This window comes from Dendropsophus ebraccatus, chromosome 9 (assembly GCF_027789765.1).
Source record: "Dendropsophus ebraccatus isolate aDenEbr1 chromosome 9, aDenEbr1.pat, whole genome shotgun sequence".
Taxonomy (NCBI): Eukaryota; Metazoa; Chordata; class Amphibia; order Anura; family Hylidae; genus Dendropsophus; species Dendropsophus ebraccatus.
This window is the reverse complement of record NC_091462.1, coordinates 30,128,013-30,155,314: the sequence shown is the minus strand read 5'-3', so window position 1 is coordinate 30,155,314 and position 27,302 is coordinate 30,128,013. Positions and strand designations below refer to the sequence as shown.

The following is a 27,302-nucleotide window of genomic DNA, read 5'->3' as shown; positions in this document are numbered from 1 at the left end:
ATCATCCGGACGGTACTTAAGTACCGGCTGTGATGATCTGGGCTGAGACCGGCCGTTCCGTGACCCGGCCGGAGTCACAGAACGGCCGGTCTCATAGGTAGTGTGAACATAGCCTTAAGGTGAGTTTACTGTCCCCCAATACCCCTAAGTCCTTTTGGTAGAAGTTTAAGGCTATGTTCCCACTTCGTAATAATATCGTCGAAAAGCGGCCATCTCGCTAAATAGACGGCCACTAATAATGATCGTGATCATTATTAACGGCCGTCTATTTTACTAAACCACTGTCTTTCCCGAAGAGGGAATATAGCCTTACCCAGTGTTTTACTATTTAGCATATAATTATATATATTTTTATATATATATAGAGAGAGAGAGAGAGAGAGAGAGAGAGAGAGATTTATCAAACTGGTGTAAAGTAGAATTGTCTTAGTTGCGCCTAGCAACCAATCAGATTCCACCTTTCATTCCTCACAGATTCTTTGGAAAATTAATGGTGGAATCTGATTGGTTGCTAGGGGCAACTGAGAGAATTCTACTTTACACCATGTTTGATAAATCTCCCCATCTTACATTTATCCACGACATTTGCCATTTTATGCCGAATGGAATCACTAGGCTCCACAGAATAAAAGGATATAGTAGGAGAATACAAGGTGAAGGTTGTTAAGATCAAAACTAGCACAAAATTTAGTAATTCAAAGAACCATTGAAAGGATCAAAGGATAATCTTTACATACAGAGGAAAAGACGATTAAAAGTCACTATAGAAAAGGGTTCTTTACGGTGACAGTAGTCAAACTATTGTAAGATACAAAGACAGGGCAGGACATTAATCTCAAGGCTGAAGGCATTACATCTTATAATTAACATAGTGATGACTGATTTTTCATTGATGTAGAGAAGTGACCCGTCTGCCATGTGGGATTTTCCCCTGTAAGGTATTATCGGCTCCATTTGGCTCGGGCATTTTGTTTTGCCTTCCTGTGATCAAACAACTAGAACTAAGAAAAGTTGATGGACAAGAAACTTTTTTTTTAATCTAAGCAACAAAGTAACTATGGAACATAAAGAGGAAAAGGGGAATCTGATACCTGTTGTCTCCGGGCCACCGTTTGGCCATCACAGTCTAATAGTTCTTCTTTCAGCACTTGATTATCGAGACTTAGATGAGTTACATATTTCCGCGGCGGCACATTCCAGATACACACCGGTGCCAGGTCATGGTCAGATAAGTTCCTTACAAACTTTGGCACACATCTACGCCCACTCATTGCTGACAGCTGAGTTCTTAACCCTCTTCTTGAGAACAGTCTTGGTCTCAGGAGGTGTTCTAATTGTACTTTTAAGACTATAACCTCTCAAGTTCTAAGACCTAATTACCTTACACAATTATAGATCTTTTCTTCCTCTTCTTCTCCAGTACTAATCATAATTTCAGCCGTGACTCCTCGTCCGCCCCCATGTATCTCCCTTAGAAACCGCTGTCATTCTACTCAAGTGTCTATAAATCTTTTATAGACAATGTAACAGTTAATTATACTCAGCTCTCGTATGTTAAATAATATCTGACTACCAGCAGACCTGGTTTGGTTTAGTAGATATGTTTTTGTAAATTTTCACAGTTCATTTTCTGCTCTTACCTTGAAGGGAACCTGCCATATAACACTTGTTTTCTGACCGGCAGGCAACATGTTATAGAGTGAAAGGAGCTGAGTAGATTGGTCTCAAGTTTCTGTATAATTTGTGTTTTATAATTTTAAATCCATATTCTTTGTATAATTTGGAGTCCAGTGGGTGGTGCTAACTAGTAACTGAAGCCAATAATTAGGACTGCCTACTGGACTCTAAAGCCCCTATTACAAGACGAGAGGGAGGGATCAAGCGAGCGCCAACCTGTCAGGTCAGAGCTCGCTTGTTCCTCATTGCTCGCCTGCTCCTTATTCAGTCCATTGAAATACAATGATCAGCCGACATCGTGCATGTCAGCGGATCGTTATCTTCTATTACATGAAAAGATTATCAGCCATAACGGTCGGTATTGGCCAAATATGGCCGATAATCGCTTTGTGTAATAGGGCCTTAAAGCATAAATGTATCGGTCATTTAAATACCTTTCTGCCTACAGGTAGGACTAAAATCATTTTGAATTGTTTTAAAGATGACCTGTTATGTCTGTTTAAATTAATACAGTGGTGCCTTGGATTAGGAGCATAATTCATAATTTATTATTCTGAATAACATGTAAAACAGATGAAACAAACATTCAGAAACAGCTGAATATGTGATATTATAAGTTACTGTAGAGGATGGGAAACACAAGGGCGGACAGAGACTGCAGGGAGCATGATGGAATGAGCAGGACAGATGTGAGCACAGTACGGCAGCACTCTCTGTCCGGGGAGAGAGGGGTTACAGCTATGAAGAGATTACCTCCACAGTCCTGTCCCCTGATGTAAGCCCCAGCCTGAAGTGGATCTGCTATGATTTGGAAGGTGAGGGAGACTTCCTGGGTCAGAGTACAGGGCTGTAGACCTCGCTATGCAGACCATGCCCCTCCTCCACTCCCCCTCCCACCCAGTACAGGGAGCTCTTAAACCAAGTCACAATTTTGAAAAACTGTGAGCTCTTAAACCAAAACGCTCATAAAGCAAGTTACTCTTAAAATAATTATAATAAAATAATGTGAAGAATATTCTCTTAAACTGGGTTCACGCTGTGATGACCCTGTACATTGCAGGTATATATTACATTCTGTCAAAAGGAATGACATATAGTGCAGCATATTAGTGGCGTATCCATCTATTATAATGGCTCAAAGTGGTTAACTAGCCACTGAATTTGACCCTCTGATACTGTTAGTAGTAAAGCTGTCCATATGTGTAGGCAAACCCTATGTAGATCAGGGTAATGGTACCGCCCAGTTGTAAATGTATTCATACATTTCCCGTAGGAATAGAAGAGAAATAACACATGAGACAATGCATGTAAACTCACTTTAGAAATGAATGTAGATGTCCTGTTTATTTCAATAACTATAATATTTATTTTTTTATTTATTTCTGTATTGCAGTGTGAGAAAATGGAGTTGCTGAAATTACAAGAGAACAACTAATTGACATTGGATTTAAATTATTTCTCCACAATATGAGTATGTTGCCCATCAACTGATATGTTTCACCCATTGGGCAAGAAAATGATCAAGGTACCAGGGAGAAAGTCTACAGGAAATACCATCTAGAAGACTGCAGAAGCTATGGCCTCAAAGGTGTCATGTTTATACATTCTGACAGTAGTATGTTGGGCCAGCGCTCTTTGGTACTTAAGTGTCACCCGGCCATCATCCAACTACACAGGTTACCGGCTGAACAAGATAGTCATATCTCAAAAAAACATTTCATTTGGCAATATAAGAACTCGACCCATAAACCCTCATTCCTTTGAGTTTGTTATCAATGAACCTGAGAAATGTGAGAATAATGGGAGTCCTTTTCTGGTCATTCTGATAAGCACAACCCATAAGGAGTTTGACGCAAGGCAAGCTATTCGAGAGACATGGGGCAATGAAAGCAACTTCAAAGGGATTAAAATTGTCACACTTTTTCTTCTGGGCAAAAATGCTGACCCCGTTTTGAACCAGATGGTTGAGCAAGAAAGCCAGATATTTCATGATATCGTCGTAGAAGACTTCATTGATTCTTACCATAACCTGACTCTCAAAACCTTGATGGGAATGAGATGGGTGGCCACATTCTGCTCAAAGGCCAAATATGTCATGAAAACGGACAGTGATATTTTTGTAAATATGGACAACCTGATATACAAACTATTGAAACCAACCACCAAACCTAGAAGAAGATACTTCACTGGTTACGTCATCAATGGAGGACCTATAAGGGATGTCCGCAGCAAGTGGTACATGCCAAGGGACTTGTACCCAGAGAGCAACTACCCACCTTTTTGTTCGGGAACTGGATATATATTCTCTGCTGATGTGGCAGAGCTCATTTATAAAACTTCCCTCCATACAAGACTTTTACATCTGGAGGACGTTTATGTTGGCTTATGCTTACGAAAACTGGGAATACACCCCTTTCAAAACAGTGGTTTTAATCACTGGAAAATGGCTTACAGTTTGTGTCGCTACCGGAGGGTCATCACGGTGCATCAGATTGGCCCTGAGGAAATGCACAGGATTTGGAATGACATGTCCAGCAAAAAACATCTGCGATGTTAGGTTTTCTAGTGTGTTGGGGTTTTTTTTGGTTTTTTTTGTTACTAGGACACGTAAAAGACAATTGTACAAAAGAAGAAAAAAAAAGACTTTTCTACAACTTTTTCACTTTTGCTGACAATTTGAGACACCGGTTGCTCATCAAATGTAAAAAGATTTGAGGATAATTCATACTCTGAAGACTTGAAATTACAATCACAATCTGTATATCATTTCAACGAGTGCAATATTATCAAGTATTCAAAGCGTAACTTGTATGTAGCCATTTGTGTCACTGAAAAGATTTGTTTATACATATTGGACTGTACTGAGAATGTCTTATGTGCTTAGATCAGAATCGAAAGACACAAGATACATTGTGTGTTTTTATACTTTTAACAGTGTTTTCAAATCTGCAGTATTTGGGCTCGCCTAATACACAATAGTACATTAAAAATACATTAAGAGAAAAAATCACACTCTGTAATGCTCAAGGGCGTAGCCAGAAATTGTCAGACCTCATGGCAAAATTCTAAATAGGCCCCAACACCAAGGCTTATGTCACCATATGTAACATTATTTTATACTATATCTTTTTTATGGGTAGAATCTGGCCCTAAACAAATATTTTTCTAACCCTCATATAAAACCGTTAGGTTATGAAGTTCTGGTTGCCAGCAGCCACCACTAGGGGGAGCTCATTACCTATAGATGCATACAGTTAGAGTGTAAGCTGTAAAATATTTACATAATGAGAGCCTCCTATTGGCGGTTGCTTTTAAATGCTATAAAGGTATGAAAGGATGATGTATCTCGCCATCCTCTGATGTCAAAACCCCACTCTGTGCCAATCAGATGTCAAATGCCCACTTAGCCAATCAGTGACTAAGGCGGGACACCTCTGCAGTCACTGACAGGCTGGGCGGGTAGATTCTGTGGTGTTGTGGCGTCACAGGACCAGGAGATACAAGTAATTCTGCGGTGGCGCCTGGACGGGTATCACTTGATCGTTATGTTACCACCACCTGCCCTCCCTTTTTTTTTTAAAGTTTACTCAGAGCACCCCTTTAAGTGTCTAAGATCCATTGCTCTATTCCAGGAGAATAGAATCTTAATATCATAGCTGCTGTAGAACATCTTCATGTTTCCTTTACCTTTTTAGGATTTCTTCCTTAAAGGGAACCTGTCACCCCTTGGCACCCCCCCGGACCCACCCTACCACTGGATATGGCCCCTCATACTTACCCCATCCTGATGGTCCCGCTCCTGATGCTGGTCCCACCGTGGAGATATGGCCACTTGCATCACAGGATCAGAGATTTCCTATGGACGTCTGACTCATCTCCGTACATTTGCATTATGAGCACGCAGATAGGAGTGGGATCGGCCTGATGGGGTAAGTATGGAGGGCCAGGTTCAAGGGTAGAGTGGGTTCGGCGGGCTTTCCAGGGATGGCAGGTTCCCTTTAAAATCCCTTAATAACAATTTAGAACCCATTAAGCATTGCCCTAATGCATCTATAATAAAAAAACAAGAAACCAACTTTTTCGATATATAAAACATATCCTACTGTTTTGCATGTACATGGTCAGTGGGTGGGGGTACCAGCAGTCAGACCCCCAACCATCAATACCTTGTTATCATTAGGAAAAAACTATGTAAACCATTGTTTTTCAAGACAATTCATATCACTGCCCACAAATCCTTGGTGAATAATATTTATTTGCTGGTAAAATAAAATAAAAATATGACTCGTGAATGTTTTTAAGTCCTAAACTATAATTCCTGTTTGGTGCACAATACAGTCATTCTCTCACCTGACATATAACTGTAACCTATGAACAACTGATCTATTATAATTATTAGTAACAATTGGCAAATTAGTGAGTAATTGGCAAATATGGAAACAGGCAAGATGCTTGATAAAAAATAATTCATGTAAATTTACACACAGTGTTAAGTAAACCTGAAACCTGTAAAGTTTCACCTTTAAGGCCCTTTGACATGGGCCGATTAATGGACAAATGGCAGTTCCCTAGGAGCGTTTGTTTCCAATAATCAGTCAGTAAAAATTAGCGAACCAAATCTTACGAACTGAGATTTGTTCAGAATTTAGTAAAAAGTTTGCTTCAGCACTGAACCACACTTGCAAAGTTTGGAACAAGTTTGTAAAGAAGGGCACACAATTTTATACACACACAAAAATGTATGCTCACCCGTCCACGCTCCACCTGTGTCCTCCTTCGAGTCTTCAGTGTCCTCTGCTGATCGTAGCTGCCTCCAACCGGATCAGCCAACCACTGACTGGAATGGGAAAGTGCCATGAGATGAGAATGACAGCCCGCTCAGCCAATCACTAACTGGGATGGGAAAGTGTAATGAGATGAGAATGACAGCCCGCTCAGCCAACCACTGACTGGGATGGGAAAGTGCCATGAGATGAGAATGACAGCCCCCTCAGCCAACCACTGACTGGGAGGGGAAAGTGCCATGAGATGAGAATGACAGCCCGCTCAGCCAATCACTGACTGGGAGGGGAAAGTGCCATGAGATGAGAGTGACAGCCCCCTCAGCCAATCACTGACTGGGAGGGGAAAGTGCCATGAGATGAGAATGACAGCCCGCTCAGCCAATCACTAACTGGGATGGGAAAGTGCCATGAGATGAGAATGACAGCCCGCTCTGCCAACCACTGACTGAGATGGGAAAATGCCATGAGATGAGAGTGACAGCCCCCTCAGCCAATCACTGATTGGGAGGGGACGATGCCAAGAGACGACAGTGACAGCCAGCTCAACAAATCACTGGCCGCGGCACACTCTCATCTCAGTCAGTCAAAGATTAGCTGAGCAGGCTGTATGCGACTGTGGGGGACACCAGAGACCAGAGAATGAGGACACGGTGGGTGTGCGGACAGGTAAGTATTGATGAGCGAACTTTGTGAACCGTTATAAAACAGCTAAATGCCTGCAATGCTTTAGCTGTTTTTGCATAGTTTGTTTACGGTTCATTTCGGACAAACCTGAACTTTACTTCAAAGTTTGGTAAACCTGCTAAACTGAACTTTTGAAAAGCAAAAAATGAAGCAGTACATGGTGCTTATTGAAATCAATAGGTTTTTCAAACAATGTGCAGACTTTCTGAGAGACAAATGGAAACCGCTTCTAAACTAACTAAGAATCTCATAATTAGAGATGAGCGAACCGGGTTTGGGTTCGAGTCGATCCAAACCCGAACGTTCGGTATTTGATTAGCGGTGGCTGCTGAACTTGGATAAAGCTCTAAGGTTGTCTGGAAAACATGGATACAGCCAATGACTATATCCATGTTTTCCACATAGCCTTAGGGCTTTATCCAACTTCAGCAGCCACCGCTAACCAAATGCCGAACGATCGGGTTCGGATCGACTCGAACCCGAACCCGGTTCGCTCATCTCTACCCATAATCCATCTGAAATTAGAATGCCATAATACATCAGAAATTACCAACCCAACTTAAAGAGGTTGTCTAGGATAAATACTTAATTACTTAGCCATGCTGCCAGGGCTGTTCTGTGCCGCCTGCTGTGCACCGCTGTCAGAGTCTTGAAAACATCCGATTATGTACTGCCACACCGGAAATGGCCGATCAGCCTAAAGTCTATGAGATGGGATATCATCGGAAGTCTTCAAAACACTGACAGCGGCGCAAAACTGACAGGAACCAGCAGCTGCAGTGGAGCAGGACAGGTAAGTGTACTTTACTGTCATGTCCCCCGCACCCCTGGCAGCATGGTTAACTAAGCATTAATCCCAGGCAACCTCTTTAAGTATTACCAAGACTGCTTTCTATCTCTGTATACAACCCAACAATTTGAAATTTAAAGGGGTTATTCATGCTTAGAAAAACATGGCCACTGTGAACAGCATCGCTCTTGTCCACAGTCTAATTTGTGTTTTTGCAGTTACATTGAAGTGAATGGAACTGAATTGTAATACCACACACAACCTGAGGACAGGGGTGGCGCTGTTTTTTGGAAGAAAGTAGCTGTGCTTTCTATAATCCTGGAAAACCCCTTTAAGACACATTTTAGCCATTAAAAAAAAATAATTCTAAAACAAATTTGACTGCTTTCTTATTTGCTAAGCCAAATTGCCTGTCAGGCCACAAAATATTGTACCGTAGTCTATACGGACTTATGATTGCCTTATCCCAATCCTACATTTTAAAATGCAAGACTTTTTATAAGGTGCTGAATATAAGAGATAAAAAAATAGAATAGTTTAACATTCATACGTCGCATACGTATATAGCCCTGAAGTTACTGTTATTTTTCTATTATTATTTTTTTTATATTTTAAAGGGGTTATCCAGAATTAGAAAAATGGCCACTCCCTTACACATCTTGGGGGAGATTTATTAAACATGGTGTAAAGTGAAACTGGCTCAGTTGCCCCTAGCAACCAATCAAATTCCACCTTTCATTTTCCAAAGAGTCTGTGAGGAATGAAAGGTTGAATCTGATTGGTTGCTAGGGGCAACTGGGCCAGTTTCACTTTACACCATGTTTGATAAATCACTTTTCTTGTGTGTAGTATTACAGCAAAGCCCCATTCACTCCAATGGAGGCAATCTGCAATATCACACCCCAAAGACAGGAAAAGTGTATTCCTAAAAAGAAAGCAGCCATACTTTTCTTATCTGTCAAATCCCTTTAAATATAGAAAGATTTGCTATAACAACTTCCTTTGCTTACAGTCAATACAGCCAAAAATATGGAAACCTTCTAGAATTATTAAGACAGTACGGAATAGAGTAGGGCGAGACTACAAAACATCTTCTTCTTGTATATTTTCTTTCAGCTGCCTGTACATTTGTATATATACTGAATGTATGTAATAAGGATATTTTTATGTTCTCTGTTGTACATAACTGTGGTTTGCGAACCTTTTTTTACTGCATGTAGTTCTTTTTAGAACTGTGCTGGAGACGCCTTAAGCCTGGGAGCCAAGTCCGGCTTCCCTAAGTGAGTTAAAATTTCAACAATTCTTTGTACTTATTTTCAGTGGAGACAATGCTTCAATTTTGTTATATTTTTGAAGGGAAACAATGTTTTCTAATCAACTGGTACCAGAAAGTTTTGTACAAATTTGTACATGTACATGTATTTTAAAAATAAAATCTTAAATCTTCCAGTACTTCCCAGCTGCTGTATGTCCTGCAGGAAGTGGTGTATTCTTTCCAGTCTGACACAGTGCTCTCTGCTGCCATCTCTGTCCATTTGAAGAAATATCCAGAGGAGGAGAGGTTTTCTATGAGGATTTTCTAATGCACTGGACAGTTTCTGTCATGAACAGAGGTGGCAGCAGAGAGCACTGTGTCAGACTGGAAAGAATACACAATTTCCTGTAGGACATACAGCAGCTGATGAGTCCTGGAAGTGCATTTTTTTTTTTTTTAATAGAAGTCATTTACAAATCAGTATAACTTTCTGGCATCAGTTGATTTGAAAACTTTTTTTTCCCTCTGGAGTACCCCTTTAACTCCTCACATTATTTTCTTTAACATTTTTTTACACATTCATTCCCTCTGTATAAATTTACATAGCAAGTAGTAAGTGGCTTATAATTGATCTACTATGCATTTATTTTTTACTTTTTTTTTTAAATACATTTGGATTATATCTTAGCACCGAGTAGCTGTTCTGAACAATTCATACTGGCATTCAGGATGTGCAGAAAATCAATATTTTAGTTTTTTTCAAATTTAAATATTTATTTTCTTTTGTTATTTACAGCAGCTACAACCGTTTTTTTCTTCGCAGTAAATCATCGTCTTTCTCAACTGCAAAAGAGTAAACCCGGATATAAAAGTTTACAGCTGTACAGTGTGCAGAGATATACAGTGTTCGATATCAAACATGTCAGAGCTGTAAATAATCCTTCAGCTAAATGTCTGTAAAGTGCAATTTTTTGATGTTATCGTATCATATGGTGTTTTGTGCAGTTACCGGTCGCGCTGCTAAATGAAGATATTCTATTTTGTATTATTGTCATGAAAACGAAAGAGAAAAAAAAACATAAAAAAAAAGTCATGCACAGTCACATCCGATCCTCCCTTTGTAAAAAAAAGAAAAAAAAATTAAGCAATGAAGTACAGAAGCACGAGTTTGGTGTATAGACAGATCTGTATGATGATGAGGATTGTTGTTCTGTATTAAGGTTGATTTTTTTTTTTTTTTTTTTAACAATCTAAAAATAAAGAATCAAACAGTTGTACGGAATGTTTTATTTATTATGGGCAATAAGTTTTATATTGTGCAATCTTATAATGCTTTATTTATATAGCGCACACAGATTCCGCAGCACTTTACATAGTTTCACCAATTATGTTATGGTTTTTAGTTCTTTTTTTGTTTTTTTTTCTACAAGTACCTGTTTTATTTTTTATTTTTTTTTCAACACGCCTCGTAGGAAAGTTCTTGAACATCATTCAGCAAAGCAGTATACTTTTTCAGACATACTGCCACAGATTTACTAATACAGTCTTAGGCTATGTTCACACCACGTAAAAAACACGTCCGTATTTCATAACAACGGCCGTAGTTACGCAAATAACGGCAATATTGCATTGTGTCAATAGTCAATGTTGTGTGGCCGCTATTCAATGAATAGCTGCCACACAAAACGGACATGTCAGTTTTTCGTGCAGCCGCTATGAATCCCTGCCGGAGTGTATACTATGTGCACGTAAGTTGTGTATAATCACAGCCATTGTTGCACATTGGCAACAACGGCCGTGGTTAATATACAACTTACGTTGTGTGATCTATAGTAATTTTAGGTCTCATCTTGCTAACATGCTGCTTGTTTAGACCCTGTTTATACCATTTTCAGAGTGTTTCCATGTAGTAGTAGTAGTTAGGGCCCTCTGTGACCTCATAGAAGTTAGTATCCCCTCAGTTCAGCTATCTAGTATTCAGACCTATCTATGCAGGGAATTCCCCCCCCCCCCCCAAAAAAAAAAAGGTAGTATCCTCCATGTAGGCATCCCCTCCAGCACCATCTCATGTAGGTAATCCCCCTGGTATGTATTCCCCATGCATGTCTCCTCCTATATAACGAAGGGAAAAAAAGCCATACTTACCTGCTGTGCGGTTGCAGTACTGTAGTCTTCTGATGTCAACTCTCTCCCTGCTCTCTGAGCACATGAGTGACATCACTCATGTCCCACAGCTCTAAGGTAGGGAACTGCCTCTTGTGGCCACAACAGTGATTGGCAAGGTGGAGAGCCAATGCTCCCCTCGCCTTGTCAATCACTCTGCTGCATTCAACTGTATGTTCTCCTCGCATATAAGCGCATACAGCTAAGCGGTCAGACACAACATTCGGTCGCCATGTGGGCCCCCCAGGAGCACTGATTGCTGGCCAGGGGTCACCTACAGCCAATAGACACTTGTTAAGTCTGTCTGCAAAAGCAATAGCTTTTGCAGACAGCATTAACTTGCAAAATCTTCAGTGGGCCCCCTGCCTGTGTGGGCCTGGGAGCGCCCACCCCCTCTGCCCCCACCAAATTTTGCTACTGCCTGATACAACTACTTAACACAAGGAAACAGTGCCGAGGATGAAGGTAAGAGACATACCCTTATCCTTATCGTCTCCTGTGCATAAAAGGGACATATCAGCAGGTTAGATTGGTCTAACCTGCTGATAGTTTCCCTTTAAGTTTTTTACATGTTATGGAGAACTCAATATGAGTGGTATAGATTTCTGCACTGGCCTTGCCGAAGGAGCTAGTATTTGGGGGTGGGGCTTAATAAATCTCCCCTGAGAACCATAAGCCACAGTTAGGACCCAGCAAAGGTGACTGACTGCTAAAGGTGGAGTCTAGAGATGAGCAAACTTGGAGCGAAGTTTGATGCAGCCGTAAGCCTGCCTGAAAAATATGGATACAGCCATAGGCCATAGGTTGTATCCATGTTCTTCAGGACTCCTTAGGTCTAGGCTGGATCGAACATCGGGAAAAGCTAGGTTAGATCGAACTCAAACCTAGCTGGAGCTTCTGCATTTGATTGCTGATGTCTTCACGGTCCGTGCAGAAGGAGGAGACATCCCATGGACCGCCTGGAATTCCAAGATACAGCCTATTACTAAGGCTGAATTCCAGATTTCCAAGTGGTCCCCGGGATGTCTCCTCCTTCGGCACGGACCGTGAAGACATCAGCAATCAAATGCGGAAGGTCCAGCTAGGTTCGAGTTCGATCGAACCTAGCTTTTTCCGATGTTCGATCCAGCCTACTTCATCCAAATTTTTTAATCACTGTAAACAAATGCAGAGCATTTAGGTTTGGACAAACCCGAGAGTGCTTGAGGTTCGCTCATCTGTAGTGGAGTCCAATTCTGCAGTGCAGGCAACAACCAACATTGTTATGTTCACTATGAGTAGGAAAGACAAATGATATGTGTTATCAAATCCACTAGCATGTTGCTTAGGAGACAGTCGGTTGAGCCTCCACTAACAATTCCTCATTTTTCACTGGAAAAAGAGCTTTTTTTCATGTCAAAATGATGGACACCTCAGTAGAATATAATGGACCTCATTGTAAGGGAATATTTAATCATTATGTTTTCTTTTAATATGAAGTATGTCAACATTGCCTCTAATAGTAATATCCTAAGATAGGCTTCTTTTATGTACAGTCAAAATGTGATAAACCAATGCATAGAGTATTGGAAGCTACTCTCCATTTTTCCTCTTCTAGATCTCATTGGGGTCAAGTTTATCCTTTGGAATTTTCACCTATCAAAAGAATCTTAAGTCATCTCAACGGCCAGTCTGACCTTGTGAATAGTAAATTATACGTGCAATAAATTTAGCTATGATACTGACTCACTCTTATGTATAATTGAGAATATAAATACTAAATGTTTTATCATGTAAAAGTAGCACCGATTGCACATTAGGTACTAAAGTAGAATAAAAAATAAGATTTTCCTAAGTGTCAAGTATTTGGAGTGGCCATCCAACGGTTTAGATGTGGTTTGCAGCCTATTAAAGTTTTTACTAGCTTGTCGCTTTAAAGTATTGATTTTCATATTGAGTGGGTGGTTTGGACAACTGGGGGTGGGACAACCACCCCACAAAGCACCGATCCGCACCCAGTCGTCCCAATTCTCCTAATGAATGGGAACTGAGTGAGCTGATCGTTGCATTGCTTTGGTAGTAGTTCCACCCCCAGTGCTCCAAACTGCCCGATAAGCCCAACAATACAACTAATGATTACACAGAAACACCAAGGATTAAGGTAAGAGACATACCATCATTCTCAGCATCACATACACAAAAGAGAGGCATAAGTGTCAGCCATAGGTGTGAGGTGCAGAAGTTCCTTTCTCTCTCCTTGTCCCTATTTTACTTTTCTCCCTTTTCTGAGTGGCTAGCACTCCTACTTGTAAGACCTATGTGACCCCAATTAGCAGGAGGCACCTGTGCACACATGGTAAGTACCTCTAATTTCTTCCATTCTACCTCCGGTGTAGTGGTGAGCAGTAAGACCTTGTTCACACTTGTTGCTTGGTGGCCGCTTTCTCCGCCTGCGGCACCTGCTGGGTTTGGGGTGGGGCCTTGGGGTTTTATCCTGTGACATTGGGGTTGCAGGGCCATTCCGTGGCCTCGCTTTCCTGCTTGCGCTTGATTTGCGGGGTTGGCGGTCGCTGACAGACACAGTGTTGATTTAGTGTAGGGACTCATGTGGGCCAGGGGACCTGCATGCGGTACATGAGGCAATATGGTTTGATCAAATTATATACCAACGTCCTGGCGTTGGTTTTTAAATGTAGCCGAGAGGCATCAGTGTCAGCCATAGGTGTAAGGTGCAGCAGCTCTTTTCTCTCCTTGTCCGCATACTCAAAAGAGACATATCAGCGGGTTAGATTTGTCTAACCTGCTAATAGTTTCCCTTTAGGGATGGACACATCTACACCTGTTTTTTCTTGCAAATATGTGTCGGGCATTCTTTTCTGCTCTAATGTAAGTCCTGAGGGTATCTGAGTACTGTAAGCCACAGTTAGGACCCAGAAAAGGTGACTGCTAAAGGCAAAGCCCAGTTCTGCAGTGCAGCGAGCAGGCAGCATTGTTATGAGAACTGGAGTTCTTAACAAAATATGTGGAAAGGTACAGGTGGGCACTTCTTCCTCTCTACTAGAAGATTTGTCTCTAATAGTTGTCATTACACAACTATAAAAGCAGAGCAATTTGTGTTTTCTTCGCAGTGATGTTTTATTGTCTAGATCCATTATTCCCTCTAAATTCACTCTAAAAGGAATGTCAAGACATTCTTCCAGGTGCGGAATATCATAAACCCCCCAGGGATGATATTTGCACATGTATTTCCCAATGTTAATTAATCACGCTATCAGAGCAGTATATAACTTATACCTGTATGCGAGATACATGACTTTAAAAATATTGGTACAAAAAAAAAAAAATATCCTAGGAAGTCAAGTTAATCTGGAAGATGTACATAGAGTCAGCTTCAGTACAGAACGTATACTTTTATCTGTTCAGCTTCCAACGGTGAAGAAAACTTTCATTTATGTATTTATTCAGTCTATTGAGATGATATCTGGTGAGAAAGATTACGGAAACTACACTTTATATGCCCCACCGTATTAATATTTTTAATATTATTCTTACATTTTCTATCAGCAAAAACTTGTTTTGTGTTTTTAATACTCTATGTGATGGGAACCACTGTTCACGTTGCGAAACTTGGGTTCTAGATTTAAAACCAAAGAATTGGATGATAGGGATATTGGCCCCATTGGGGTGGGTAGGTATAGGTATCAGGACTATACAAGTAGCATGGACAAAAATAATTATTGCTTTTTTGTATGATAATATAAAGCAAAGCAAACAGTGCACAAAAGTTTTGGTCATTTGGGGTCTGCGTGTTTAGGCCATCACTGATCATTAGATTGGTGCTAAGCACTTCTTCTGGCCCTGGTTAATGATCAACACCATCAACCAATCAACTGGGAGGGATAGCTGGCTAGTCCAACCCTTTACAACCACAGGCATACATTTACGTCCCGCCACAAATTAGGCTTTCCCGCAAGCAAGCGTATATGTATGCCCTGCTAAGGTATCGAACTACAAAGCGAGCTCAGAAGCTGAGTTGGCTTTATATGTCGTGAGGACCGGCTGCTATCCAAACCGGCAATGACAGGCTGCAGCGATCGTCATTAACCTCTTAATGTAAACCACTTAATGTTAAACCACTTAACTATGTGTGACTGCAGGGTCCCAAATGGTTTCCCTGATACGCTTGATTGAACAGCGTAAAAAGCTATGTTTGCTCGAACTCGAACCTAGCCGCACCTTCCGCATTTGATTCCTGATGCCTTACCGGTATGTGCGGAAGGAAGAGACATCCCAGGGAATGCCGTGATTCAGCTTAGGTAATAGGCTGTATCCCGGAATTCCAGGTGGTCTCCGGGATGTCTCCTCCTTCCGGTAAGGCATTAGGAATCAAATGCGGAAGGTGCGGCTAGGTTCGAGTTCGAGCAAACATAGCTTTTTCCGCTGTTCGATCAAGCCTATTGCCTGACTGCCGGAGGTATGCTACTTACCTCCATGCAGTAGGATTCCCGATCTTTTTATAGAGTCTTACTTTGTCAGACTCTATGAAAAGATCACAGATAACATAGATCAATGCTATGACATAGCACTGAACAGTGTATGTAAACTAATTATTGTATGCAACAGTCGCCCAGGGGACCTAAAAAGTGTTTAAAAAAGTTTTAAAAAAATATACCAAAGCCCCTCCCCCAATAAAAGTCTAAATCACCCCCTTTTCCACTTATAAATAACTTTGTCAGACTCTATGAAAAGATCACAGATAACATAGATCAATGCTATGACATAGCACTGAACAGTGTATGTAATCTAATTATTGTACGCAACAGTCCCCCAGGAGACCTTAAAAGTGTTTAAAAAAGTTAAAAAAAAAAAAACCAAAGCCCCTCCCCCAATAAAAGTCTAAATCACCCCCTTTTCAACTTATAAATAAAACCTGCAAAAATAATAAAATAAATAAACAATATATCTCCTTGCATATGCAATTGTCATATTTATTAAAATAAAATAATATTGTGTCCGCACAGTGAACTGTATAAACAAAAAGTTGTAAAAAAAACAAACAAAAAACACACACACACACACACACAAACACACACACATATTGAAGTAAATGGAGCTTAATTGCAAACCACACCTGAACTGGAGACAAGATTGAGGCAAAAGTGGCCATATTTTTGTAGCGCTGGATAACCCCTTTAAATAAAAACCACTTTGGTATAAGATATAAAGGACCTTTACAATAAATTTGCACTGTAACTTTTTGAAAGGAAGTAATGGAAGGAGAGGTCATTGCATTCGCTTATCCTAGTGCTAATTTCTCCATTGTATTGGCTTGTAGCTACTCAATTTATCAACAAAAAGAATAATCTTTACAGCTTTTCAGTGACGGTAGATAAAGTGCTGTGTACATCCCATGGCCTCGCTCACTTAGCCGAGCAATACAGATCCTAAATCGCTCCATTCTTTACTTCATTTCAGCTGAGAGTTTCCTCCTGTGCTGAACCATTGCCATAAAAAAACAAAAAACAAAAAAAAACAAAACTATTCTGTGAATCAAAGGGCAATAGATAAAAAAAAAAAAAAAACCTAGAACACAATAACATTTCCAATTCATAGATTTGACTGTTTTGTGAGCAGGTGCATTTCCGAATCCGGCAACGTATGAAGAAGGCGACGCTGGAGGCTGTAATTGGAAACTTCTTAGAGAATAAAGGAAATATCCGATCATTTTTCCTTCATGATATCCAATAAAAATTTATATGTATGCATAAAAGGAAAGAAAAATGACCTACAAAATCTCCTCTGCTGAATCCTAAAAAAAATGTAAGTTCCTAATCAAATTCATAGAACACTTGTTTTATACAATAATATGTTTTAGGTTTACAAAAAAATACAGCTGCTTTCTTACAAAAACAGTGCCACCCCTGTCCTCAGGTTGTGTGTGATATTACAACTCAGCTCCTGAGGCTACCGTCGCCTCATTACAGAACCATGCTTTATCTTTAGCAGCTGTCTTTCCTGTTTCTTAACAATGGCTTCTAGTACTCAGATACCCAAAGGACTTTAGAGTGGGGCAGAATAGTGGGACTAATCAGCAACTACGCAAAATTCACACAATTGGTTATCAAATGTCATGATATCATCACGTGAGATAACGGTGGGCAATGGGAGCAGTAGTGTTGCAGGGCGTTGTAGTCTTGCAGAAAAACTCCAGAAAAACTAACCTTGTTGTAAGCAAGTATCTGAACATTAAAGTGACTCTGTACCCACAATCTGACCCCCCCCCCCCCCCACCACTTGTACCTTGAGATAGCTTCAGATAGATCTGCCCTGGGGTCCGTTCGGCAGGCGAGGCAGTTATTGACCTAAAAAACAACTTTTAAACATGAGCTCTGTCTCTTCTGCTGCCAGGAAAGCTGTAACACCTCATCTGTAACCACGCCCACCTCTGACATCACATCTATCAGTAATCACCTGGCCAAGGGGCGGGGAAACAACAGAACTGTTACAGCCTCCTAAGCAGTATAGGGGAAATAAAACACAGTTGTTTCACCTCTCGCACTCTTTCTAATTTATCTATGTAGATGGATGGACGGATAGATGATAGATAAATAGATATGTTTTTATTGTAAAACTGAAACAGATTGAGCCAGCGATGGACAGATACTTCAAGATGAGGTGGATATTTGGCAGTTGGCTCTAAGGTGCAATGCATGCTGGGAGATGTGGATATAGACAGGCCTTTAATAAAACTTGTAAGTCAGAAACAACGGTAGCTAGAAAGACGGGAGATTGAGCAAAATACTCAGGGGGACTTGGTGAGTAAGACCAAGTTTAGGAGCATTTAAATTTTTAGCTCTTAGGTGGAATACCCCTTTAAGCAGTTTAAAGTCACCTCTTTGACACTTGACAGTTTTATATGTTTTGGAAGCATGGTCAGCACCGGCAAAGTTACCACTCGTTTTATTGCTCTAGAATAGTGTCTTCAGCTCCTAACATGAACTAAAGCTGACTAGTTCCCTTTAAGAAAGTATTGTATGCTATATAGCGTTTTGGTGGAAAAATGTTCCATTTCATCTAGTATCATCAAATGCACTGAACCACTCAATACTTTTCCATATGTTATTGGATTCATTTGTCATATGAATACAATTATTTTCTGCCCAGAACAAAAACAACACCCAGCCTGAGGGACAGCAGTGCTATAAGCAAGGTCAGGCTGAATAGCCGTAGGCGCAATTCACTGCAGACAAGTGCAGCCGCGTCTTTCCTTGTACATTACTATGTTTCCCAGAAGAAGAAAAAAACATATTTGTTTACTCTGTTAAACTTATTAAAGTTTGTACACAAGAATTTCGGATAATGACTCAAGGTCACGGTATATTATATGGTTATGGTGCTCAATGGAAATCGGCTATAATGAGTAAACCTGCCAGAATGTGCGGGCCTTGTAGGAAGGGAATTTCAAGTGAATTCTGCTATAGATGTCTGATTAGTAACAGGCAGAAAGTTTTTCTCAGAATTAAATAGTACACTGATATCCTTAATGGACGGTTATGTCTATTATACACGTTGACAACAGTTGCCCATTTAGATGAGCAGATCCTATGGAAGCCAGCTGATCTCAGGGGGACATGATGACAATGGTCCCAGCTTATCCCTGTGAAAAGAAATCGTTAGGGCTGTGAAAAATCTGTGGTGTCCGAGAGTTGTGCAGGTTTCACAGATTGTAGTATAAAGTGTATGGGCACCTAAAAGAGACTCTGTCAGTAGGTTTATGCTGTCCTATCTCAGGGTAACATAAACTAGTGTCAGAGAAGCTGAACAAAATGATGTTTCATTACATTGTTCTGTGTAGCTGGTCAAGATACTGTACTGTATATCCTCCTGAATAACAAGAACAACAACTAATCCTCTCCATTATATGTCTATGATCAGCAGTCCTCAATATTCATGAGCACCAGCTCCCTATGCCCACCAGCTGCTGATTGGCAGTTGTCTATCTATACTCTGTATAGGCAGACAGCTGTCAATCAGCAGTCGGAGGTTTGAAGAAGTGATGCAGCATGAAGACTATTCTTAGGCAAATGGCAGAACAGAGTTATATGAGTAATACACAATTCTGTTTAGCATTTGCCACTTATTTATGCTGCTCTCCTTTAAGGCAGCATAAACCTATTGACAGTTTCACTTAAAATTATCTCCCTGTTCTCTAAGATTGCAAAGACTTCAGAAGAAAAGGCTTTAGGGGTAGTGATTAGAGAAGAGCAAATTTACAGAAAAAACAAAGCGAAGTGCTTCGTTATCTCTGCAATCTGCTCCTCAGCTTGCGCCATTTAACTTAGTGTCACTCTGTGCTGCTCCTCCCTCTGTGCTTGGAGAAGCTGGATCCAGTCCTGTGAATCTGAGAGAAGTTTCCCAGGACTGGATCCAGCTGTTCCCAGCACCCGAAGCAGAGTGGCACTGAGTTAAATGGCAGCTGGCGGATGAGCAGATTGCAGAGATTGCACTTTCCTTCGTTATTACTGTAAATTCGCTCATCTCTACTAGTAATTTCTCATAGGATTAAAATGAGTCACCGATGCAGCCAGGCGATACAATTCTAACTTTGTGAAACAGTCGCTCTCCAGTATTTTTCTCCTTGATTAACCTATTTCTCATCTCTCTGCAGCTTTGGTTTCTTCCTTCTTTTCCTTTAGTTTTATTATCAGGAAGATGCTATTGGGACCCCCATTCATCCTAGAAAGTATTACTGGGTTATGGAGAGTTAAGTTTTCTAGCATCTAAGTGGAGGCAAGAGGTTTTTTTTGTTTTTTAATTCTTTTAATAAAATGGATGTGTCATATTGCTTATTACATTTACGTTAAGGTCATTATAAAGTAGTGTTATCTAGATGTAGCAGATCTGAATAAATATTTATATGCCATTATAACTTGACGACAAACTCCAGCAGACAGTTGTACCCACCTACCTTAGCCCATATTTTCCCCCAGGAAACTTCATATATGGTATTTAGTAGAGAATAATCTGCTATCTAGATGGTAATCATTAGTTAAATCTACTATAAAATCTATCAGAAACAATAATTATGTATAGTTTATTATATACTGTCAACAGAAATCTAAACAGCTATAGCTGCAAGTGTACAGGGTAGGGATGGTCTGAACCGTGTTCGGTTCGGGTTCGTACGAACCTGAACTCTCTGTAACGATTCCCGCTGTCTGCCTGCTCCGTGCAGCGGGTGGATCCAGCGGGAGGACCGCCTGGAAAACTGGGATACAGCCATAGCCATAGGCTGTATCCCAGTTTTCCAGGCGGTCCTCTCGCTGTGTCCACCCGCTCCACAGAGCGGGCAGACAGCGGGAATCTGATGCTGAGCGTTCAGGTTCGTATGAACCCGAACCGAACACGGTTCAGACCATCCCTACCCTGTACACTTGCAGCTTTAGCTGTTTAGTTTTCTGTTGACAGTATATAATAAACTATACATAATTATAGTTTCTGATAGATTTTATGCCGGGAATCTGATGCCTCGGAGAGTTCGGACTATCCCTAGTACAGGGGTCTTCCAGTCTTCTTTAAAAAAAAAAAAAAAAAAAAGGATTTGACTATACAAACGGACAAGAAAAAAAAGCCATACCTGCTGCTGGGTCCTGGTCTTGTGCTGTAGCGCCAGACTACGAGGATGATAATTTTGCAGTCAGGGCTGGCATCAGCACAGGGCTTACCCGGGCAAGTGCCGGGGCCCCAGTGCCTCCAGGGGCCCAGAGAGAGAGAGAGGGGCCCGGTGTTCTGATGTTCAGTCCTCTCACTGTAGTGCAGGCTGAACATCAGAAGACAGAGAAGAAGCTGAACCTGTGAGCTTCCCGCAGAGAGAGAGGGATGAAGGACCTGATCACATGACCTGCAGGTCCTGAATACTACAGTGTGGAGAGCAGCCCGACAGAGATGAAGAGGGAGAAGACTGAGCTGTAAGTGCTGTGTGTGTGTGTCAGTCAGTTAGTAACGTGTGTCAGTCAATGATGTGTGTGTCAGTCAGCAATGTGCGTCAGTCACAGACACAACGCATTAAACAATTGTGCAATTAACACAATGGCCGCTGTTCAATGCGTTGTGTGAAAACAATGCCCGTTGTTCCATTTACTTTATTGCATGTCATTGCAGTATGAAAAAAAACGGTTAATCTTCTTTTAAAAAATAGTAGATTGTGTGAACATAGCCTTAAATTGAACCACAATTGCACTTATTGTTAACAGTCTGGGGCCAGTAACATAGTTGGGTTCTCTGTAATTAGAAAAACAAAGGGTTCGCCTTAAAATTTAAATATAAATAAAATGTGTAACTTAAAAATTACGTTTAAAAATAAAATAAAACTATCTGCAGTAAAATAATAAAAAAAAAAATCTGAGGGACACTCACCAGGCTCTTGTCCTCTTTAGATCCTTCACAAATGCCAATCATACTTGACATGGATATTGTCTTTGAGTTTCAGGTTTTCACTAGCACACTTGTCCTCTCATAGATACTCAAAGTACTGAAGGTGTGTTCCTTCCAATTCCAAAGCCTCTTGGGAAAACTGTACTTGTCCCTACTTTAGGGACATGCTTTTGCTTTCCAAATTTGAAAAAATTGGTCTAGTCCAATTCTAGTTCCCTGTAACCTCTACTTCAGCTACGTAGCTAAAGACATATCCTCCAACACATACAAACATCTGCTTCTGGTTGCTGCTTTCAATCAGCTTTGCGGTGATCATGCCATCAAGTAGAATTTAGAAGATTTCATCCAAGACATCCTTTAGTCCGTGCTGAGAGGACATTGCTACCTCAAGCACCCATTCCTAATTTAGGCAGGGAAAATTGGCAAGACATAAGGGATAAATCTGTCAAGAACTCTCTTACAACTCTTTATAGGTTATAAGTGCAGCATTCACAACGCAGAAGCTCTTCCTGTGTGTGTCCCTTTATGTGTGCCCCTCTTAAAAACATACAGCAACATAAAGCGAATGTACCATCAGGTACATGTATAGACTGGCGTGGGGATGCCAGTGCCGCAGTTCTTTTTTTTCTGCACACAGAACAAGTCTATTCCCGGGCATCAGCCCTGCCTGAAGCACTGGGGACGGCCTGCCTGCCCCCACTGTGACGATCTCCCCTCCCCTCTGTGACATGGCTTCATTGATTCTGATGGAGCCGCGTCACAGAGGAGTGGGGCTTTTGTCACACTGGATCGGGCTTCAGTGCCTAGGAATAGACCGACGTATGCGGGAACCGGGCTGCAGTTTAAAGAGATAACTGCGGCATCAGCATCCCCGTGCCTGTGCTAGTCTATTCATGTGAAAAATTTAAAGATGAGTAAAGTCTTTTTTAGTACACTATACCATAGAGAGGTTCCTTAACAGCAGAGTTTAGTGTAATTGAATTGTATACATGTAAAGTAGCATTTTACTAGCAACACTACATATGTATACATCACCTCCAGCAACACTAAAGAGCTCAGAAGTTTTAGAGGCTGTATGGCTACGTTCACACAGAGCAAAAGGGGCGGATTACGTGAGGAAATATTTCCGCCTGAAATCAACTGATGCTGAATTCTGAGCAGAATATAAGCAGAATGTAAGCAGAATCCCTGCGTATTCCGCTAGGAAAGTGTTCAGCTCGTAATCAGCTCTTGCCAAATTCAGCGCGGAATACTCGAGGAATCCACGCTGAATCCGCATGCATTCAGCGCTGAAATTCAGCGAGTATTTGGCGAGTAAACTAAACTATACCAGAATATATACTAGAATCCTCCTCCCCTCTTTTTTCCCCATTTCCGCGCTGATTCAGCGAGTAATTTCCGCTTGCATTACGCTTGTATTCCGCGCTGAATACGCGCGTATTCCGCGCTGAAACAGAAAATTAGAGCCCCATTGGTTTGTATAGGCTTCCGCTAGCGGAAGAATGAACATGTTCATTCTTCTGGCGGAAAGCGGATTAGCTCAGTGCGGAAATTCCACCGTGTGAACTGCAGAGCAGAATTTCCATTCAACACAATGGAAATTAGCTCTGTACCTATTTTAACGGCTGAAATTTCAGCGCTGATTCAGCGCAGAAATTCAGCTGCTTTTGCTCTGTGTGAACGAGCCCTATTTCAGTAAAACTGCTCAAATAGCAAGAGCTAAAGGGGACTGTAACTAAATATAGCTTTACATCCTGTGTAGACGAATCTAACCTGCTGATATGTCCCTATTGCGCACGGGACGTTGAGGATGAAGGTATGTGTCTTACCTTCATCCTCTGCACCGTTCCCATTCAGTTTTAATGTAGCACTCTGTACAGCAAAGCCCTTTGGGGCACTGTCCATCCCTCAGAAAGCCAATGTGGCCCATTTGTCTGCTCCATTGATAATCATTAGTAGTGTCAGGCCAGCCGGTAGCAGATCGGCGCTCTGAGGATCGGGCAGTGCTCCAAACAGCCTTACATTATGGAACCCTACATAAAAACTGAACAGAAACGCCAAGGATGAAGGTAAGAGACAGCCCTTTAATCTCAGGCCCCCATGTCCTATAGGTAGTTATCAGCAGATAAGATTAAACTTGCAGCCCTGTGTCAAACAGCCGTGGCCTAGAGTATCTGTGCCCTAACCTTGCACCACCCCTCCGTCCCTCCTCCCCACCCTCCTCATCATTAGGAATGCTCCAGGATTTTTCCTATTCCTCTGCAGTGAACACTGCACAGGTGCCTTAACTACCAGCCCATGCGCTGTGCTCACACAGGTGAGGAATAGGAGACAATCTTCCTGGAGCATTCCTAATGATGAGGAGGGCGGGGAGGAGGGACAGAGAGGTTGTTCCAGCCTAATGCACACACACTAGGCCACGCCAGTTTTACACAGGGCTGCAAGTTTAAAAGTTGTTTTTTAGGACAATAACTGCATCACCTGCTGAACGGACCCCAGGACAGATCTTGGATTAAAGGCAGCTATCTGAAGGAACAAGCGGTTTGGGGTGGGCAGATTGTGGGTACAGAGTCGCTTTAATGCACATATCAAAGTGTGCTGTTGGCCTTCAAAGGGACTACCGGTTTAGTTGCTACACCCTGCCGCCACGTGACACACTACCACTCCTAGGGAGCTCATAACATAACATTGCACACAGTATAAGATATCTTAATGAGCGATAATGGTTTGCATCAGAAACATGAAATTTCACACAATATTATCTTTATGAAGAGTGGTTATTTCTGAAAACCCATATTATAATATACAATAATAACACAAGAAAAAGCTCTGCTACATCAGAGCAATAATCCCACATTTACTTTACATATGAAATGTGAATGGTGTCAGCAGCCACATTGTTCCTCCAATGCAGAATAAAGACACAGACAACACATGTAGTAGACTTTAATTCCTTTCACTGTATCCGTCATCTCGGCATGACCTCTGTGTAAACAGCACAATAGAATGGAATTACATAGACATGTGGAAATGCTCTGAACACGCAGTTATTAATAACAGGTTTATTACAGTAGGGTATAACTAGTGACTTCAGTCAACATGGAAGGAAATGCAGCTTCCCTAGATGAACCTACCATAGCTTCTAATAATAGAGAAAACAATAAGAACACCTCATCACATCATCTGAATATCAGTAGGTTTTTATTGCACACCAATGTCTATTGGTTCTTTACACATTGCATGGACACATATCGTACCACTGCCATTTACATTGGTTAAAATTTTGCAAAGTATTCTTATATTTTTATCTCCCTGTAAAATGTACAAATAAAGCTAATATTTATTTTTGCATAATATTTTCTAATGTATACAATAATATGTATAGGGTCCAGGAAGGATGTGCACACCAGAAAGAATAGAATGTGGGTTTTTTTCTGAATCAGCAAGTCCATATTGTAATAGGGAAAAGTTTTTAAAGAGAATATCAACCCTTGAACACCATTTTGCTTAATGAATACAAATTTCGGTGGTAATTATTTTCTAAATTTATTTTCATGGGGTTGTAGCTCCATTTCTTTGATACAAAGCTCCAAATCTTCTGCGTAGACATTGAATTAAATAATGAAATTCTGGACGCCTGCAGCCACCACTAGGGGGAGCTTAAGAGTTTAAGCTTACAGTTTTGGTATCTAACTCAATATATATATAACCAGTTTGTATAAACAGTATGCAGTACACTCTTAAAGGGAAACTGACTTCATATACATGACTATCATATATCCTTGCTACCAGTTTCCAGTTACCTATTGTGTGAGGAGGGCGTTGGTAACTTTAGATTTCTCATCCAATGCAGCACATGTTTGCAAAAAATGCTGTTTAAATTCTGGGTATGGGACACTGTCTGCGGCCGCCCCGTTCTCCATTCACATTGTTTCTTCCAAAAGTGATTAACAGCCGGCTAATCTTCAGCTGTGCAGTATTTCAATGTGGGCCAGTGCAAAAATTTCTGTAGGAGGCGAGGGCAGCCTCAAGACACAGTGGTGACTGGAAAGTGGGGGGACGCAGACAGTGTCACAGACCCAGGATTTAAGGAAGAATTTTATCATGTACAGATTTAGCAACCACCAAAATGATTAAGGAGAGCTACATCTTTCTCAAGGCACATAACACTATCTGTGTAATGTGTTAGGGAAAGCTTGTACAGAAGTAAAAGTGCCTACCCGAGACTGGAGTCCCTGCTCCTGTATCTACCTTCTATGGGATTTCATGCCTTACCATAGAGCCCCATAGAAAATACATATAGGTGCAGGGACGCCAGTCAAAGACAGGCGTTTCTGCTAATGTACACTTAAAATCTGCACATATATACTGGGATGGTTGCAGAGTCCCTGGCCCTGCAAATGTAGATTTGTGATACATACAGCATATACATTCACTAGGTCACACACATAGCATCCTTCCCAGTGAATATACTGTTACTGTACAGAAGTGAGTTAGTGGTGGTGCTGTATACATGGCCGCCTACTCACTACAGTCAGAACCCAACAATTGTCTACACATGGGGCAGGGACTCCTGCATCTCCAAGCTGTTATGTTTGGTATAGTTGGCAAAATATTCTATAAATTAAATCTGGGAAGGTTAGGTGACAATATCACTGGTGCAGGAGTTGTCACTCTGGAAACACCAATCTGCCTAGTTCTGTTGTAATATATATTGTACCTGTACCATATGTCTACACAACTAGACAGATATCCATCCTTGGCCTCTGAGACCATATTGGCTATCACTAGCCTGCTTAGAATTTTATTTTATATACCGTATATTTATTTTTTTTCAATTTGAATATAGGATAACATTCTTTCATTTCGAGGAGTTACAATATCCTTGTTGGACTTTATAACCTATTTTGTGCTTTCGGCCCGTATTTAGATATTTATGCAAAAGAATGTTTTTTTTTCCCTGTGGTACATCATAAGACAAAGCTACAAGATACCAAAAAGTTTAGCGTTTAAGGAATAAATTACCTAAAAAAATTAATCTTAAGAGCAGCGTCAGCTAATAAATTACAGTCAAAGCTAATTATTCCTGTTTGGCGCACTATAACCCGTCTGATAAGAGCTCATTGAATGATGTGAATGGGTAACATGCGTATGTTGTGACCCATAAAACTCTTGACATTTACTTTTAGTAATTTAATTTGTGATCGATGAACCGTGACTAATATGTTTGGCGGCAGCAGATTCCAGTTATTTATGCTTTCGGCTAAGGCATTTTATTGGGTAAATTTGTAGGTTCTGGAATGGTGATAATTCATTTATTCTTGATAGTTCTAAAAGTATAAGATGGGACTAAGCTCTGTTGTTCTCCTCCCCCACCATAGTAGTGCTCTATCCTCTATTGCATATTATCTAGGTTATCAGGTTCCTGGACCAAGACATTTTAAAGTAGCCCCATTGTTGGACTAAGTCATGCCACTATAGGTATGAAGAAATACCCCCTGAGCTTAGTTGACCACACTGCTCATGACTCACCAGA

At 40.9% G+C, this 27,302-nt stretch overlaps 1 protein-coding gene across 1 annotated transcript in view; it reads left to right on the top strand.

Annotated features, from left to right (window-relative positions):
* B3GALT1 (beta-1,3-galactosyltransferase 1) overlaps positions 1-5,973 on the top strand; it is a 272,303-nt gene extending 266,330 nt beyond the window's left edge. The window contains exon 4 of the mRNA XM_069985126.1: positions 3,071-5,973. Within this exon, the coding sequence (XP_069841227.1) occupies positions 3,254-4,234 (981 nt within the window). The 5' untranslated portion in view covers positions 3,071-3,253 and the 3' untranslated portion in view covers positions 4,235-5,973. The remainder of the gene's footprint in view (positions 1-3,070) is intronic.
* Positions 5,974-27,302: the final 21,329 nt, after the last annotated feature.